Source organism: Myotis yumanensis, unplaced genomic scaffold, assembly GCF_028538775.1.
Source record: "Myotis yumanensis isolate MYYU_CA2020_CCGP unplaced genomic scaffold, mMyoYum1.0.hap1 SCAF_1, whole genome shotgun sequence".
NCBI lineage: Eukaryota > Metazoa > Chordata > Mammalia > Chiroptera > Vespertilionidae > Myotis > Myotis yumanensis.
In genome coordinates, this window is record NW_027223752.1 from 173,497,259 (window position 1) to 173,517,369 (window position 20,111).

General features: G+C 39.0%; 1 protein-coding gene across 4 annotated transcripts in view; it reads right to left on the minus strand.

The window, feature by feature from the left end:
* RAP1GDS1 (Rap1 GTPase-GDP dissociation stimulator 1) overlaps positions 1 to 20,111 on the minus strand; it is a 136,926-nt gene that overhangs the window by 107,671 nt on the left and 9,144 nt on the right. For 3 of the 4 annotated variants that reach the window (XM_070392415.1, XM_070392401.1, XM_070392424.1), the window contains exon 2: positions 6,017 to 6,127. In XM_070392415.1, coding sequence (XP_070248516.1) covers positions 6,017 to 6,127 — 111 coding nt within the window. The remainder of the gene's footprint in view (positions 1 to 6,016; positions 6,128 to 20,111) is intronic. The other variant, XM_070392405.1, reaches the window with a different exon arrangement.

Below are 20,111 nucleotides of genomic sequence, written 5' to 3' on the forward strand. Positions count from 1 at the left end.
AAAAGAACTAGCTATCCTGACAGGTGTGAGATGCCTCCTCTATCCTATACTAATAAAAGACAAACATGGCCCTAACCGGTTTGGCTTGGTGGATAGAGTGTCGGCCTTCGGACTGAAGGGTCCCGGGTTCGATTCCAGTCAAGGGCATGTACCTTAGTTGCAGGCACATCCCCAGTAGGGGGCCGTGCAGGAGGCGGCTGATTGAAGTTTCTCTCTCATCGATGTTTCTAACTCTCTATCCCTGTCGCTTCTTCTCTGTAAAAATCAATAAAAAAATGACAAACATGCAAATTGACTGTACTTTTGCTACACCTTAAGCCACGCCCACCAGCCAATCAGAGCGACTATATGCAAATTAACCCAACCAAGATGGCGGCCGGCAGCCACGGAGCTGGAGCAAGCAGGAGGCTTGGTTGCTCCAGTGATGGAGGAAGCCAAGGTTCCCCGCCTGCCACGGCTGGCTCTGAGCTCCACTGAAAGCAACAAAGTTTCAATTATAGAAGGTAAATAAACCTCAGATACCTTTCAGCCAGCCGTGGCCACAGAGCTGGAGCAAGCAGGAGTGGGTTGCCCCTGGCAATGGAGGAAGCCAAGCTTTCCACAGGCCTCCGCTAAAGGCAACAAAGTTGCAATTACAGAAGGTAAATAAATCCCAGAATAAAAAAAAAAAAGGGAGAGGCTGGGAGCTTAAGTGGCCAGGGTGCTTGGCCAGCCTAAAAACAGCCCTCAGCCCCTCACCCAGACTGGCCAGGCACCCCTATGGGGACGCCCCTCCCTAAAGGGGGTGTGGCCAGCCTGAAAACAGCCATCAGCCCCTCACCTAGGCTGGCCAAACCTCCATGGGGTGAGGATCCTCATTGGGATGGACATCCTCCGAGGGGTCCCACACTGCAAGAGGGCATAGGCCGGGCTGAGGGACCCCCCGAGTGCACAAATTTTTGTGCACCGGGCCTCTAGTTCTTTAAATATTAAACAAGAGTGGGCAAAAGTAGGTTTACAGTTTTAAACAGAGAAACAGAGTGTGAATAAAGCTATTGCAATAATCATAACCTGCATATCTTTCCCATATGAACTATAAACCTACTTTTGCCCACCCCTGTATTTATTTAGGAAAAACTGATACTTTGATAATTTATGTTTAGCACCAATATAAGCCCTCTTGGACAAAAAAAACACAGTAACTAAAAGAGCCACGTGATAAAAAATACGTGAAGGAAGTGAGCATAGTCAATTAGTTACAAAGGGAACATTATCACTTCTGTAGTATATTTGATAACATAGGGTAAAAAGGCATAATAAGACATAATCTAGGTATTCCTATGAAAGAATTAAGTAAAATAATTTTTCATTTCTATGAAAACAGCAGCAATCTTTCATGTTCAGTGATGCAGATTGAATATGGCTATTGAAAAACAGTTGATTAGTAAGTTTTAAAGTCCTCTACTTAAGAAATAATTTTGGTAAACCTGAGAGTAAATTTGTTTAGAAATATTAAAGGCACAAAGCAGACTAAAAGCAAATGACAAAAGAAAGTTCTTACTGTTAGAGAAGATTCATACAGTAATCTGCATTAGCAACTTGTGTACATAATTTGGTATACTTAGAATTATAGCCTAGAAGGGAGTGATAAATCAATATAAGAACTAAGAAAACCTAAGAGTTCAATAGTTAGATGAGTACTATGATATAAAGTTGGAATGCGGAACTAGATAGCAAATACTTTTTTGTTTTAAGACAAATGTATTCTCTCACAGGGTTGTTCCATAGAAAATAAACAATTATGTGACTCTCGTATGAAATAGGAATTGTTGTCAGGCAACTAACTGAACAAAGTTAAAGTACAAAGGTAAATGAGGGAATGAGACAGGTAAACAGCCTAATCTGCAGGAAAAGAACTTAAAGCTGTGTTGGTTATCATGCTGGCATTGTTTTTTTTGGTCCCCCAGCAATGCAACATGGTCCCCATGTTCTTAATATGAAATAGATTTTCTATAATGAATGCACTGTCAATATTTCTTGTCTTTGGGACTTTGATTTATGACACTTTGTTTTGCAAAATTATCAGATGTCATACTTTCTATAAAGACAATTCCTATGTTAAGTTTAGAGGTAAAAATAGGTGGCATATTGTTTTAATTTTCAAGTAAGTATGAAATAGAGTAACTGTATTACAATTCAGCAACCATTTATTGAGACTCTCCTAACTAGTCTCTGAATCAAGAGACCACAATAAACAAAAGCTGATTTCTTGGCTGGTAGCCTTCACATATTTACTCAGAACATTTAAAACTGAGAACTGAAGTATTTATGAGAGAATGAATGCTCCTATATTAATTTAGATCAGAGATTTACACAAAATGCTTGCTTACACAAAATATTTTCCATTAAGTCTAATAAGTATTCAAATTTCCTAACACTTGTCTCTTATGATTCTGACACATATACTCTATTTAATGTCACCCAAACTAAAAAAAACAGAAAACCACTCTGAAGTCACACATCACAATTCTGACACATATACTCTATTTAATGTCACTCAAACTAAAAAGACAGAAAACCACTCTGAAATCACACATCAAAGTAAAAACTCTAATTTCATATTATAATCATTTGTAATGTACAATTCAAATATACTAAATTCCCACAGTGTAAATTTTAAAAGCATAATTTCTTTCCTTTCAGAATTGTCCTTTTTAATGGCAGGTTAGTAGATTATAAAATAGAACTGTAAGTTTAGATTCCCATTACAAACATTGCCATCTTATACTTGAATAAAATGATAAAATCATTCTTTCTTGATCAGGTGCAATGCTGGTGCAAACAGTGATATTTTTAGTTAAAACACCTGACAGTAAGGAAGAATTATGAAACTAGAAGGTCTCTGTTTAAAAGAAAATAACAGTACAGATTCACATAAGTTAGATGTTTTATAATTTTACCCTTAAGAGGACAGTAGCAATCGAACAATCACTTTATTCAGAGAACAACTGTAGAAAATAAACATCTGACTGATATTTTTACCCCTTCTTGTTTAAAAGCCAGATACTAATTTCATAAAATATATCAATAAATGCCTATAAAATAAATATATTAGTCCATAGCTCAAGTGAAAAACAAGGTTTATATATCATCCTTCTCTTTAATAATAACAATTTGAAAGTTGTTTTTTTAAAAAGAAAATATTTAAGGCATAATATGTTTTAAAATCTAGCTTCCGGAAACAATTTCACATTTTATAAATTCAACAAAAATCTGCACTTTACTCAAAATATAATTTTTGATTTTGTAAACTAAGAATTTTAATCCAAACTGATTCTGTCAGAGCAAAGCAAATATCACAGGGTCTGTTTCCTTATCTTTTAAAGGTGATGGTAGTACATCCTCAAGAGCTATAGGAAAGATTAAATAACAGATATAGTGCCAAGCCCAGTGCTGAGTACATAATAGGTGCTCAATCAATGACAGCTATCACTCTTCAGTCAAAGACTGGAGATCTGCATGTACTCCCTCTTCCTATGTCAAATTCTTTTCTGCCAATAGTCTTAGATGTGAGGACATAAATTTTGATATAGATTCTTAAAATGACATATTCCTTTTGTTCCCTCCCTGGGGAGTCAACAGTTATAATGGTAGAGTTTATTGTTTTTAAGTAATACCTAGTGGCTATTTGGTCTTAATATTTGATGATATACAAGTTCAAGACCATTTTCAAAAATGGGTTCCATGTATAAGTCTGTAATAGGTCTGAATTTTAATCTAACAATTACATAATTCTCAATATTTCTTGAACCCTTTCTTTAAAAAGTTATAAATTTTTGCTTCCTTTTATTAATTTCTCTTCATCTCTCTATCTATTTCCAGGAGAGGACGGAGCAATCCTCCCCACATAACTAACGATATCACCTCCATGCTCTTCAGTTCCTGAACCAATGATCCATTTAGGTAATTCTACTTTTTCTAACACAGAGAAAAAACTGGGCCATTAAAAACAGAACATCATAATAGAACAACTCTTTAAAAAAATGAACTAGAAATATTCAATTTACCTAGTCTAATTACATGATAAAATAAATCTGCTTATATAGATACTAGAGGCCCAGTGTATGAATTTGTGCACCAGTGGGGTCCCTTGGCCTGGCCTGTGGGATCGGGCCGAAACCAGCTCTCCGACATCCCCCAAGTGGTCCCAGATTGTGAGAGGGCTCAAACCAGTGCACAATCGGGGCCGGGGAGGGATGCGGGAGGTTGGCCAGCCAGGGAGAGACCACAGGAGGGCTCCAGGGCGTGTCCGGCCCGTCTCGCTCAGTCCCGATTGGCTGGACCCCAGCAGCAAGCTAACCTACCAGTTCAAGTGTCTGCCCCCCGGTTGTCAGTGCACATCATAGCGAGCAGTTGAGTGGCCTTAGCATATCATTAGCATATTACTCTTTGGTTGAACGGCCGATCGGACACTTTAGCATATTAGGTTTTTATTATATCGGAGAGGATGTGTGAAAATCAGGTCATCACATGATATTTCTACCTCTAGACCAGTGTTACCCAAATGAACTTTGTGATCATGGAAAATGATTTGTATCTGTGATGCCCAATTAGGTAGTCACTAGCTAAATATGGCTACTGAAAAGTAAGATTAAGGAGCCTAATTTTTAATTTAATTATTAGATTTAAATAGTCACATGTACTACGACAATGGATAACATAGCCTTAGGCTTTCCTTTCCTGTTCTTGTTCTTTACCATTGTGAGTCTTATACAGATGCTCTTATTAAAGTCCCTGTATTAAATGCTTCTCTATTATCTCTAAGATCAAAAGAAAGAGAATTTCTGTAAAGAATTTTCAAAGCTAGCTTTAAAATGTGCTTTTTAATGAAGAGTACTAATCAGTTTACTAAAAAATTAAATTAAAAAGAAATAGCACATACATCTCTGAGTGCTTGAAATGGAAACTTTTAACAATATATATTTCCTCCTAAATTCTTTTGTCAGCTACATAATTAGTCCCAGGGTAAGATAATGGCATAACTACAAATAAATACAGTGCAAATGATAGCACAACCAAGCAGAATTAAGGGAAAAAATGAAAATCATTCTGTACCTGTCTCTTCACTGTGAGAATACAGAAATTAACTAACAGAAATATGACAGCTCAAATGCAACAATACAATGTGTATGTAAATGAAGAGTTGTATAATTTTTATGGGTAGTACTATTTAATTTACCTCCAAAGATTAAATCTTACCACAAGTTTAAGGGACTTTTGGATGACTACTAATGGTTCTTTTCTTTTCTGTTAATCCTCAATTCTCTCTCTCTCTCTCTTTCCCTTCCACACTCTCTAAAAATCAATTCTGAGAGTGTGGAAGGAAGAGAGAGAGAGAAAAACATTGATGTGAAAGAGACACATCAGTTGGTTGCCTTTGCACATGTCCCGACCAGGGCCAGGATCAAGCCTGCAACTGAGGTGCATGCCCTTGACTGGAATTGAACCCGGGACACTTCAGTCCCCAGGCTGACACTCTTTCCACTGAGCCAAATCAGCTAGGGCCTAATGGTTCTTTTCAATTAAATCTAAGCATACACATTATTTTAAAGTAAAATTATTTAAAAGGTGGCCATAAGATCTCAGATTAAAATATTAGGTCTTTTAATCTTCCTCTGTTTCTCCTCCCTAGTCTCCTCACATATAAACAGTCATTTTTTAAAGAACAAATGTAGGTGTTAAGAAAAACAACTATCTGTTAAAAATGAAACAATGGCCTCTCTCTGGGAATGGTATTAATGTCATCACCATCACCAATCAATTTCTCCTTTCTTCTGACTATCAACTTGGCTTTCAGTACTTTGGAGATGGCGATATGGGGTAGGAGTATGGAACATGTAAAACAACCTCAGTATTCAGAGATAGGATTCAAAATATTCAAGTTATGTGAGTGCAAGTTATGGATAAACTACATACCAATTTCTGAATGACTGCTGATCTTTTTGTTTGGCATTTGAATAAACATAATGATACTTACTATTTTGAGACAGGGCTTGAAGCAGACAATCCAAGCATCCTTCTAAACTATCCTCAGTTCTGTCAACAGCTGTTATCTTCAGCTTCTTCAAGGTATCACTGAGATTATCTGCTTATCAAAGAAAAAGAAACCAGAAACCTTACTAAATATATGGCCATCATATGCTACATAACAAACAGTTAAAATAATAGACAAAGGGCTCTCATTATAGTGAATTAACATCCACATACATACAAAATGGCAATGGACTGTACTACTACTAATTTATTAAATAAAATTTTATCCATTTAAGTCAAATATGAAGAATTCATTCTGTATATATAAAATATCAGGAATAGTCCACAAACGGTTGCAGAACATCTTTTTCAGCATTCTTAGATCTTATTTAGCTTGTTCAAGAAACTAGCCATGGTTAATAAAAAAAAACAAAAATAAAAAACAACTAAAGTTCCACAAAATAAAATTTAGTTTTGCAAATATTTTATTTCATTTTATGCTGCTTCTGTTGTATTTTAAAGACATAAAATTAAAATGAAGGTTTAGAAATGTTTCAAAATAATATAACTTAAAATAATACCGTCTGTAACCTATTTTAACACTGCCATTTCAAAAACACTTCAAATCAAAATACTGCTTTAAGCCAAAACATGTACATTTTAGGTTATAAAACTATGCTCACCTCCTAATTACACATATTTGGATTCCTAGACCATAGATTATCAAAATCTCTTTACACTACTAAAAATTATTCAGAATCGCAAATAAGATTTTGTTGTTTTTTTCCATCGTCACCAAGGGGGAAAAAAATATATATATATATATATATATATCTTTAATATATTTTTATTGAAAATAAAAGAAAAGGAGAGGGAGTGATAGAAAAATCAATGATAAGAATCACTGATTGGCTGCCTCATGCATGATACCCACTGGGGAAAGAGGCCGAAACCCGGGCATGAGCCTTTACCAGGAATCTGGTTCACAGGTCGATGCTCAACCACCTAGCCACACCAGCTGGATGTGGGGATATGTTTTAACTGATTTTTAGTGAGGCAGACAGAGAAACATTGATGTGAGAGAAACATTGATTGGTTGTCTCCCTTACTTATCCTGACCAGGGATCAAACCCCATAACCTTTTGGAATATGGGATGATGCTCCAACCAAATGAGCCACCCGGCCAGAGCTCAAATAGGTGTGTTTTTTTTTCTCACATCAATTATTTCTACTGATATTTAACATACTAAAAATTAAAACTGAGACTTTTAAGATTCCAGTAATGCATTTCAACCTAACAACTACAAAACTATTATCTATTACATAATTAATATTTAATGAAAAATAACTATTTGAAAAACAAAAGTTATTGAAAAAGATGGTGTTTTTAAATTTTTTTATTCCATTCATTGGACTGACATCTATATATATAAAAGCCTAAGTGATCAAACGACTGGTTGCTATGATGCGCACTGACCACCAGGGGGCAAGACGCTCAATGCAGAACCTGCCCCCTGGTGGTCAGTGCACTCTGCCATTCAGCTGACCAACCTGTCCCGGCGGCCGACCAGCCCAGTGGTAGCTACTCACTCCCTCAGTAGTCTTGCAGGTCCAATCTCTGGAGAACGGTTCAGGCACCGATGGACCTGTGCTGCCGGCACAATCCTGACAGTGCAGCTGGCCTCAGGCACCGTGGCCGCTTCCCCTCCCTTGACACTCCACAAGGAAGAAACAATATAAAAGTGGCTGCCAGGTGGCTCCTGACAACTGGCGCGGACATCAGCAGGACAGATCTGGATCCCAGGCCAGCAAGGGCATCCCACTGCCTGCCTGGAGGGCTGATTGCGTCCTTGCCCCTCACTCGCCTCGGGATGGGTGCCAGATGCAGGGCTCATGGCTGGCGAGCAGCGGTGCGAGCCTCTCCTGAGCAGGACTGACCGGCGTGAACCCACAGCAGGCACAGCGGGACCGGGGTGAGTGGGAGTGGAAGGCAGGAGCGGCAGGCAGCGTTGGACTGCTGGTTTCAGCCCAATCCCCGCAGGTCACACCGAGAGAGCCCACCCATGTACAAATTCGTACACTGGGCCTCTAAAATAACAAAAGCATAATATGCTAATTAGACCAGATAGCCAAATGACCTTCCGGACGTCCTTCCAGACAACCGTCCGGATGAGGCTGGGGCTTCAAGGTCTGAGGCAAGCCACTGCAGCTGTGAGGGCTTGAGCCCCTTGCACTAATTTCATGCATCAGGCCTCTAGTTTGGTTAATAAAATTATACTAGAGGCCCGGTGCACAAAAATTTGTGCACTCGGGGGGGAAGAGGGGGTCCCTCAGCCAGGCCTGTGCCCTCTCGCAGTCTGGGACCCCTCGGGAGATAACGACCTGCTGGCTTAGGCCTGCTCCTGAGTGGCAGAGGGCAAGCCCAATCCCTAGATGCAGCCCCTGGTCGGGCTCAGAGCAGGGCTGATTGGGGAGTTGGGGCGCCGCCCCCTGTCATGCACAGAGCAGGGCGGATTGGGAGGTTGCGATGCGACCCTCAGTCACACTCAGGGTAGGGCTGATTGGGGGGTTGGGGCACCGCCCCCTGTCACACTCAAGGCAGGTTCAATGGGGAGGTTGCAGCGCCACCCCCTGTGATGCACAGAGCAGGGCCAATCAGGGGGTTGGGGCGCTGCCCCCTGTCACTCACAGAGCAGGGCCCATCAGGGGGTTGGGGCACTGCCCTCTGTCACTCACAGAGCAGGGCCAATCAGGGGGTTGGGGCACTGCCCCCCCCCCCCATCACGCACAGAGCAGGGCCCATCAGGGGGTTGGGGAGCTCCCCCCTGTCACGCACAGAGCAGGGCCCATCAGGGGGTTGGGGCACCACCCCCTGTCACACACAGAGCAGGGCCAATCAGGGGGACGCCACACCCTGTCACACACAGAGCCGCAGGGCGATCAGGGGGTTTGGGCGCTGCCCCCTGTCATGCTGATCTGGTGCCAGGAGGCCTCGTGGCTCCGCTGATCCCTGTGCTGGGAGGCATATTACCCTTTTACTATATAGGATAGAGGCCTGGGGGCTGGCTGGTTTGCCCTGAAGGGTGTCCTGGATCAGGGTGGGGGTCCCCACTGGGGTGCCTGGCCAGCCTGGATGAGGGGATGATGGCTGTTTGCAGCTGGTCACACACCCTTCAGGGTGGGGGTCCCCACTGGGGTGCCTGGCCAGTCTGGGTGAGGGGCTGAGGACTGCTTTCAGGCTAGGGGTTTTGACTGAAGCTCCCAACCACTCCTTTTTTTCTTTTTTCTTTTTTTCTTCTGGGCCAGCTTTAGCTCTGGCTCTAGCTCTGAGGCTTCCCCTGCTGGTTTGTTTGCCTTTCTATAATCGAAACAATGTATAACTTCAGCTCTGAGATCCCAGCCGGCTATATTTGTTAGAATGTTTCAAACTGCCAGCTCAGAGTCCGGCAAGGCGGGGAATGTTGGAGTCTGCAGTCACTGGAGCAAGCAAGCCTCACGTTCGCTTCCAGCTGCCTGGCTGCCGGCCGCCATCTTGGCTGACAGTTAATTTGCATAAGGATACGCTGATTAGCCAATCGGAAGGGTAGCGGTCGTACGCCAATTACCATTTTTCTCTTTTATTAGTGTAGATAGGTTTCCTGTATACAACTCTATAACACATCATCTATATAGTGCATTGTGTTCACCACCTTCTTGCATCACCATATATTTGACCCCCTTTACCTGTTTCTACCTAGCCAACTCCCTTTTCCCTCTGGTAACCACCATACTATTCTCTCTGTCCATGAGTTTCTATTTGTCTTCTTTGTTCATTTGTTGCTTTCAGTTTTATACCCAACACTAGAGGCCTGGTGCACGAAATTTGTGCACTGGGGGCGGGGGTGGGGAGATCCCTCAGTCCAGCCTATGCCCTCTCACAGTCTGGGACCCCTCGGGGAATGTCCGCCTGCCGGCTTAGGCCCGTGGGAAGTGGGCCTAAGCCAGCAGTCAGACATCCCTCTTGCAGTCTGGGACCCCTCGCTCCTTACCACCCGCCTGCTCACTGCTCCTTACTGCCCGACTTGTTGCTCCTTAGTGCTGCCACAGAGGCGGGAGAGGCTCCCACCACCACCGCTGTGCTCGCCAGCCATGAGTCCGGCTTCTGGTTGAGCAGCACTCCCCCTGTGGGAGTGCACTGACCACCAGGGGCCAGCTCCTGCATTGCACATCTTCCCCCTGGTGGTCAGCGCGCATCATAGCGACCAGTCGTTCTGGTCGTCCCACTGTAGCAGTCGCTTAGGCTTTTATTATATAAAAGATATGAGTGAAATCATTATGTTATTGACTCTTCCTGTCTGACTTATTTCCCTTAGCATGATAGTCTCAAAATCCATCCATGTTGTTGCAAATGGCAGTACCCATCTTTTCTTATGGCTGAGTAAGATTCCATTGTATATATGTACCACACTGAAAGGGGTGGCATTTTTTCTACAAATATACATGCCTGTCATAATGGAAGATAGTGGATTCTCATATCTGCTTCTGTATTCAATCTTTTGTAATTTGTTATTTTGGTTGAATAGATGAAGAAAGTCTAGCCTCGTCATACATATACATAGTTGAAAAACAGGAGAATGCTAACAGCCTTTTCAGATAATCATGGATATTCTTTGATACCACACCAAACCATAACAAGTGGTAATTTTTTAGAGGTTAGCTGCCATGTGAAATCTGAAACAATATTAATGAATGTTTCCAACTCTTATATTACAATCCATTGGTTTCTTACACTTTGAATCTTATATGCATATAAGATATTTACCATCAATGCATTTGGTCATTAAAAATTTTGGTGAGAGTTATGCATACCTTTCAAGTATTGACACATTTCACTGTACTATTTTAAAATACCACATTTGTTAAAATCACGGATCTTATTAAAAGACTTCTTTAAGTACTGGGAACCTGTCCAGTTCAAGGTAATACAAGTTTTCCAAAATTCTAATTTTTTTTAAAAAACTCCAACTTTATCACTGGCAAAATATACTGTCAGTTGGTCAGTTGTTTTCCTTAAATGGCAAATTAACCTCATTCATTTGTGAGAAAATGTTTGCCAAATAAGAAAAACCAGTTTGTCGCTTCTTTCAAATAAAGTGTTATTCTATGAAAAAAATACTTTGGTCAGCTCACAACTCAAACAGTTACTTATGTGTTTTTCTTCAAAATTACCACCAGATTTTGTAAAGTAATGAAAGTTTATATGTACTTCCCATTTCACCAAATAGAATATTTTTAATTTTACACAAAGGCTGAGATTTTTAAAAACACTATTTTCCTGCTTACTTATGGACATTCATAAATGAAACTGGTATTTTTCACTTCAAGAATATGATGGTGAAAAATATCATAACTAGCCCTAGCCAATTTGGCTCAGTGGATAAAATGACAGCCTGCAGATCAAAGAGTCCTGGGTTTGATTCTGGTCAAGAGCATGTACCTCAGTTGCAGGCTCCTCCCCAGCCAGGGCCCTGGTCGGGGACGGGCAGGAGGCAACCAATCAATGTGGTTCTCTCACATCGATGTTTCTCTCTGTCTTTCCCTCTCTCTTCCACTCTCCCTAAAAAACAATGGAAAAATATCCTCAAGTGAGGATTAACAACAACAAAAAGAATATCATAACTACTAATATAGTTTGGTGCTACTACTACCCTGATTTACACAGACTAAAGCATCAGCAGTTTTTTACCCACAACTGCTTTTGCACCATTATCAGTGCAAATGTCAACACAGTGAAAAAAAAAAACAACAATGTCTTGATTGTATTATGCAAAGAGTTTTGATCTCATGGACACCCTAATACAGTGATGGCGAACCTATGACACGCGAACTCATTTTTTTGGTTGATTTTTCTTTGTTAAATGGCATTTAAATCTATAAAATAAATATCAAAAATATAAATCTTTGTTTTACTATGGTTGCAAATATCAAAAAATTTCTATATGTGACACGGCACCAGAGTTAAGTTAGGGTTTTTCAAAATGCTGACAACCGAGCTCAAAAGGTTCGCCATCACTGCCCTAATAGGATACTGAGGACCCCCTAGGGTGCTGCTCTCATATTAGAATTTCAGGCATTTTCTTACTTCAAAGTAAGGTATACACTTAATAGACTTTTGTGCATTGCCAGCTCAATTGACAATTTGAAAAACATGATGGAATCCTCTGTTATAAAATGAGAAATCATTTATTTTCCATTTCAACCCAGGAAAAAGTAGCCTAAAAAAAGTACATCAAATAACACTAACATGCTCTATTGATGCCTAATATAACTAGTAACTAATCTAGTAAACATAAACCAATACTTTATTAAAAATCCTAAGGCATCATTCACAACCAAGGTTAATATTTATTTCCTTAGAAAAAAATAGTTTTGAAAAATTGATTTTTTTCTAAAGATAAAGAAAACTATATATAAAAGTATCCCTTCTATAAACTAAAAAGAAGTTGAAGGATATATCTCAGATATACTTCTTTAATCTTATTAACTGGAAATTAAGTTGATTTTTCTAAAATCAAGTATAAATAATACACTATAAGTAAGTTCATATTATTATTTTTTATTGATTGATTTTAGAGAGGACAGAGAGAAACATTGACTTGTTGTTCCATTTATTTATGCATTCACTGGTTGCTTCTTGTATGTGCCCTGACCAGGGATCGAACCCGTAACCTTGGCATATTGGGACAATGCTCTAACCAACTAAGCTACTTAGCCAGGGCCTAAGTTCATATTATTAAAATAAAAAGTAACTATCACAACACTGAGGAAATAAATAAGACTTACAATGTTAGTCAAATTATAGCAATTCATCAAAACTACCAGTCAATAAGTAATGAAAGCAGTTAGGACTTATTTAATACTACCCATGTTGGCACCTGGGTCTTTTTAAAATTCTTTCCTTTCCTTTATCTCATCCCCAATACTCCTTGCTTGCTATCCCTTCCTCATCAAGTCTCAACCTAGATGTCCTCACCCCAGAGACCATCTTGGCCCACTCTAAGTCTCCTCTTCATTAATCGTCCAGGGTCATTCTCTAACACTGCATCCAACCTTCACGGTTCTATGGACAAATTCTAATATTCTTTTGTTTAGTTTTTTTTGTTTAGTTATATGCTCCCCCACTATATTATGCACCTTATTAGTTCTAGTAGTCCCCCACTTATCTGTGGTTTCACTTTTCATAGTTTGTTACCTGTGGTCAACCACAATCCAAAATACTAAACAGCAATACCAAAAATACACCACTCATAAGTTTTAAAATGTGCCCCCTTCTGAGCAGCATGATGAAATCTTGTGCCTTCCTACTCAGTCCCACCCCAGATGTGAATTATCCTTTTGTCCAGCTATCCATGCTATATGTTCTCCTCACACCCCGTCCATTAGTCACTTGGTACCCATCCTGGTTATCAGATCGACTGCCCTGGTACTGCAAAGCTGTTTCAAGGAACCATTCTTTTACTTATTAAAGGCCCCCAAGTGCAAGAACAGTGGTGCTGGAAATTCAGATATGCCAAAGAGAAGCCTAAGTACTATCTTTAAGTTAAGGGTGGGGAACCTGTTTCCTGCCAAGGACCATTTGGATATTTATAATGTCATTTATCAACTTAAAAATTAGCCTGCTATATTTAGTCACATTTAATTTAACCCACCCTAATGCCTTGGCAGAGCCAGACCAAATGTTTTCTCAGGGCTTATACAGCCCACAGGCAGGACACGTTCCCCACCCCTGCTTTAAGTGAAAAGGTGAATATAATACAATAAGATATATTGATAAGAGTATAACTTTTATTAGAGTACATTGTTATAAATGTCCTACTTTTTTATGTTATTATTCTATGTGCCTAATTTATAAATTAAATTTTATCATAGATGTTAGGTCTGACGAAAAAATCGAATCGATACCCCCTTCCCTGGGAAACTGACCTTTAGGTCATTTCGCTACTGACATTCCTTTTCATTTAGACCACATTCCATTTGCTAAGACCACAATCTTTCCCCTCTGGACCTGCCCAGAGAATTCTTCACCCAGAAAAAGCCTACCTGGAGTCTTTAAAATCTGTGTCTCCCAGTCCCCGGGTGCTGGCACTATTTTGGGGCTCAGCCCATCTGGTTTTCCAGATGACCTAAGAAATTCATAATTCTTTACTACTTCTGGCCTCATATGTACTTCCTTCAGTGACCCTAACAATAGATATTTATGTAGAGGGGGGGAAAACATAGCATATATAGGGTTCACTACTATCCTCGGTTTCAGATATCCACTGGGGGTTCTTAGAACATATCCTCCTGAGATGTATAATGCAGAGCCATTGCACTATACCTATCACTTGGCACATAGGAGGTATCCAGTAAACATTTGTTAAATTAACTGAATAGGGGAATGAATTTCTCATTTGAAATTAAAGAAAAACTCAGTAAACATTTATTTAGCAAGTAGTTCCCACTATGGTGAGTACAGTCAAACCCCGGTTCTCAAACGTCTCCCATCTCGAACAATTCAGTTCTTGACCACGTTGTTCACAGAAAAAATGTCTGGGTTGTGGAACTAAACTTCAGTTTTAGACCTGACAACTCTTTCAGGCTGATACCTCAGCAGGACAAAGAGAGTCTCCCAGGATACAAAGAAGGAAATGCACAGCTTTAAAACATAAAGAGGCCATCACAAGTGCTGATGTTGCTAAGGGTGTGAAAGAAACCAGGGCACAGGCAGTTGAAGAGGTAGAAAAACTGAGTTGATTTGGATAACTGAAAAGCAGTTAGCCAGTGACAGCATTCAGAGGCAGCCATATATGAACAAGCAAAGATGCTGCATACTGACAGAAAGACACCTCTAAAACTAGTGCTGAAAATGATTTGGTTAAGGCTAGTAGGGGGTGGTTCAATGAACTTAAGAAGTGTTTATTTACAGATTAAACAGTATATTAGACACATAGTGTATATAAGAAAGGTTAAAACAGGGAATCATTTGTGGGTCTGGAATGGATTTATTCAATATACATTATTTCTAACGGGAAAAAATGATTTGGTTTTCAAACTGCTTCTCGAACAACCTTCTGGAAAAAATTAAGCAAGAGAATGGATGTTCCACTGTAATCTGTTTCTTACTGAGACAATGTATCTTTAAAGTTTTATAACTATTCCAATTAGTACTGTTACATAACAAACCACCCCAAACGTAATGACATAAAACAAAAGCCATTTTATTGAGCTCAGATTCTCTGAACCAGGAATTCACAAAGGGCACATTGAAGATGGCTTGTCTCTGCTCCACCAGGTCTAGAGCCTGGATGCAGAGTCTCAAAGTCTAGGAGTGTCCTGGGAGTGATTCAATGGCTGAGGCTGGCATCATCTGAATCATCTGATAGTTCATTCACTCACACGTCTGGGGACTGGCTTGGAAGGACTTGAAGGCTAGGACTGACCACCTGAGACCTTAGGTCTCTCCATGTGGCTTCGTCACAGCATGGCAGCTTCAGGGTCTCAGACTTAGTACTCCAAGAAGCCAGTGTTTCAACAAACAAGGTGGAAGCAGCATTGCTTTTTAAGACTGAGGCTAAGAAATCACACAGCATCACTTCTGCAGCATTCTACTGGTTACCAATAGGCATGTGCAAATCCAACAGGAAGTGAACTCCCCAATTCTCAATGGGTGTAGCCAGTTCTAGAAGAATATGTGGGGCAAGAGATACTGCTTGTGGTCATCTTTGGAAAATATAATCTGCTACAAACTTCGTACTCACTACATGATTTGGTTAAAATAATACAAGTAGCACTATATCCTTTGTTTGGTTTTAACCCACAATACAAAATAAATTTCCCCAAAATGACTATATTTTCAGCCTTGGAAATAGAAATTAAAATTTATATGGATAGCCCTGACAGGGTAGCATAATTGGTTAAAGCATCGCCATGATATGCCAAGGTTGCAGGTTCAATCTCTGATCAAGGCACACATAAGAATCAACCAATGAATGTATAAATAAGTGGAACAACAAATCAATGTCTCTCTCTCTCTCTCCCCCTTCTCTCTTTAAAATAAATTTTAAAAATTTATATACATATTATTTTATGTAATATTTACAACTACCTTGTGAAATAGATGTTATTACTACCTGTATTTTTAGTAAGATGAGAAAGTTGAATTCAGAAACTGAGTAACTTGCCCAGAAAGATAAGTGCCAACGTTGGGATAAATCCAGACATGTGTGTTTCAAAGTCCAGGATCTTTCCACTGAACAGGCAGTTTGCACAGTACCATCTTAAATAAAATTCACACAGATCTCATGTATATCAGAGCTGTACAAAGCAAGGACTACCTGCATCTTGCTTTATATAGATGTAAGCTCTTCAAGAATGAATTTATAACCCAACCATGTTAGATAGTTGTACTAGCTAATAACTGTCTATAGATCTGAGTATGTTAAATTTAAAAAATCACAATGAAATGTACCAGGCAGCATTCTCTTGTATAGTTTCTTAAGGGTGGTACAGCGCTGAGTACATATTCTAGCTTTCAGTACGTGTATAACTGATTAAGTGAATTCTAGGGAAAATTTCCAGATCATTATAAGTAATAAGCACTTACATATTTCAGAGAAGCTGTACTAGATGCTAAAAAGCTAAATATGATCTATCTTCTCATTTAAATTCTTTGGCATTTGTGTCTCAGGAATTAGGGCCTTATCTGTATCTATTATTCATTGCTTATATTATTCTTCATCTACCAGTTAGAAGTGAAGCTTTTTAAAGCAGAAAATGTGGCTACGTTGCACTACTTATTTTTTCACTTTCCGTAATGCCTGATCTGGCTGTCTTGTGTTTCTGATTTGAATGACTGTGCTATGTACAAACCATATCAAAGCCAGAAATGTGGCACAGTGAACAGTTATTTTCTTGGAGCTTAACACTACCCTCCCCCAAAATGCATTCTTGCAACCCAAAGGAAATTAATCAAATCATGTAAATTTTCTATCTTTGTTCTAAATAATTTTAAGGCCAAATACCTTATAACTCTAAAGGCAGACAAACATTTGTATTTCTATGGAGGATAAATATATCAATATAATGTTTGCTTTTTCTAATGAACAGTCTCACCTTTTATGCTGGAGTTACTTAATAAAACATCAAAAGGGAATATTTTCAGAAGAATTAAAGAAAATAGTTTTTAATAAAACAACAAATTTCTTGTTAAAATAAAATTATTCCTGGTTTGTTTGTTTTCCAGCTATGAAAAACAAAACCTCTACCCATAAATTAGGGAACTTCCTAGATATTTAAAATTAGTTTATAAATGTTATATAATTTTTAATACAAAATTTTAAATAAATTTTTAAAATTTAAAATCGGGATTTTATATATTTATAGTTATATAAATAATTTTATATAATTCTTATGTGAAAAAATGTTTTCTTATATATAAGAAAATAATATTCTCTTCAAATAATCCAGCAGCCCTGTGCTTTGATGACTTTTTTAAATGCCATGCCATCATTTTCCCTTAAAAGTATAAAGGAAAGAAAAAATACAGACCTTGGTTTCAGGACTGATAAGTCTTTATTAGGTAACTAATCTTCAAGGCTTCCATATTATAATTGATATTAATTCCCTAAGAAACAGATTTGAAATCTATTCCTTGGTTCTTATTCAATAATAATGATAATATTTTAAAGATATACATGAAATGGGGATTTAAAGAGCTTAAGCAATTTGCTAAAGGCTATACTAATCAAGTAAATTATGGAAGAGAGATTCTAGCCTATTTTAAAAATATTTTTATTGATTTTTTTTAAACGAAAGGAAGGGAGAGGGGAAAAAAAGAAACATTGATGTGAGAGCAGAACATCAATTGGTTGCTTCCTGCAGGCCCACCAGTGGGGATCTAGCCCACAACCCAGGCATGTGCCCCAACAGGGGAATAGAACCAGCAACCTGTCGGTGCATGGGATGACACCCGACCAACGGAGCCACACCAGCCAGAGCTATTTTCTATCTTTTGATTTCTTATATCATTCTGGTCAATTGAAAATTCAGTGTAAAGATTATTGATGGCCACTTATTAATACTCTATCTGAGATTTCTCTAATAGCATTTGAATGACTAAGGATTTATTTATATTAGAAATTGTGGTAAAACTGAACTTATTTTTTGAAAACAAATTTTTCTAAACCTAAGAAATTATTGTGAAAATTAAATCATGCAATCATTTTTTATGTATTGTCTATACCTGTGTCCACATTATGACAGCTGAATAAAGACAGAAACCATATTTCCAGTGCAAAAGAAACTTCCATATATCTAAATTCATTTAATTATGCAATTAAGGAATACTACTTAACTTTCTATTGGAAGTACTTAATCTGCAATGTAACAGCAAGCTAAAGGGCAAATATTAAAAGAAATATCTAAAAGAATTCTGTACATGCCTTCAGACAATGAATATGCTCATTAAAATCACATGCCTATGGACTGAGAGCAATATTACAAAGTCCATAAAGTCACATTACAGATCTGCATTAACAAATAAAATCTGCAATCAATTTTAATAATAGGGTAACTCTGAATCCCAATGAAGTAAAATTCTATTTCAAGAAAAGAATTACAATCTTAGTGTTCAATTAATGTTATATTTTGAATTTCAGCAATAAAAAATTTGTGGGTAATTGTTTTCTCTTATCATATATATATTTTTTTATCTATGTAATATCTTTGATTTTGCCCCTTGGCCTTCAGAAGGTCTAAAATGTTTATTATCTGGTCCTTATATGAATGGTTTGGATACTTATGCTCTACAGTGGGTGGTGCTATTCCAAATGCAGCAGCATCTAGGAATGTCTTGACAATACAAATTATCCACCCCACACCTACTGAATCATCCCAAACCTACTGAATCAGAATATCTGAGGGTGGGCCCAGTAATTCTTTTTCCCAATAAGCACTCCAGGTGATTCTTATGCAACCTGAAGTTTGAGAACCACTGCTCTTAAACAGGATTTTAGAGACTGAGTTGTGTCCCTTGGATAAATTATTTAATCCTCTGAGCCAACAAAATGATAGTGTCGTCCACTTCATAGAATTGTTGACAGGATTAAAATAAAATTTAAAAAATATTAAAAACAGTAAAGCTGAATATAACTGACATCAGTAATTCTTAATAAGTGGTAATATAGTCCTTATTAATCCAATGGTGTACTGGCAAGCCCCCTTGTACCAGCCCATGAGATATGATTATTCAATTTTCAGAAACTTTGTGAGGCAATTATTAAAATAGCTATTATTAAAAATTAAATTATATGAACTTAAAATTAAATAAGTTATATTCAAACTTAGTATAAGATGCAATACTCAAAACTCATTACTAATAACTTTATTACATTACTATTATCTATGCTCATGAGGTTATTATCCTATATAATAAAAGCCTAGGTGGCATCACGCCCTCACACAACATCATCACAAGATGGCCGCCACAAGATCACGCACAGCGGAGGAGGGGCCCAGTGGCTGCTCTGCGCAGTGAGGCCTGGGGGTCCCACACTCTGTGCAGCACAGAAGAGGCCAGTCCCAGTGGAGGAGGCGGGGCATGGCAGGGGAGGGCAGTAGTGGGTGATCAGGCCAGCAGGAGAGGGCAGTTGGGGGCAATCAGGTTGGCGAGGATGGGCAGTTGGGGGCAATCAAGCCAGCAGGGGAGGCCAGTTGGGGGCGATAAGGCCAGCAGGGGAGCGGTTAGGCGTCAATCAGGCCGGCAGGGGAGCGGTTAGGGGGCGATCAGGCAGGCAGACAAAAGCGGTTAGGGGAAATCGGGCAGGCAGGCAGGTGAGCAGTTAGGGGCCAGCGGTCCTGGATTGTGGGAAGGATGTCCCCCAAAGGGTTCCAGATTGGAGAAGGTGCAGGCTGGGCTGGAGGACACCCCTCCCTGATGCACGAATTTCCTGCACCGGGCCTCTAGTGTCTATATGATATTCTATGTAATGATATTCTATATAATGGCATGCTGCATCTCATCTTTTCCCAACTATGCATTCACAGGAAATCAACTGCCACCACAAATGTGAGATTATTGG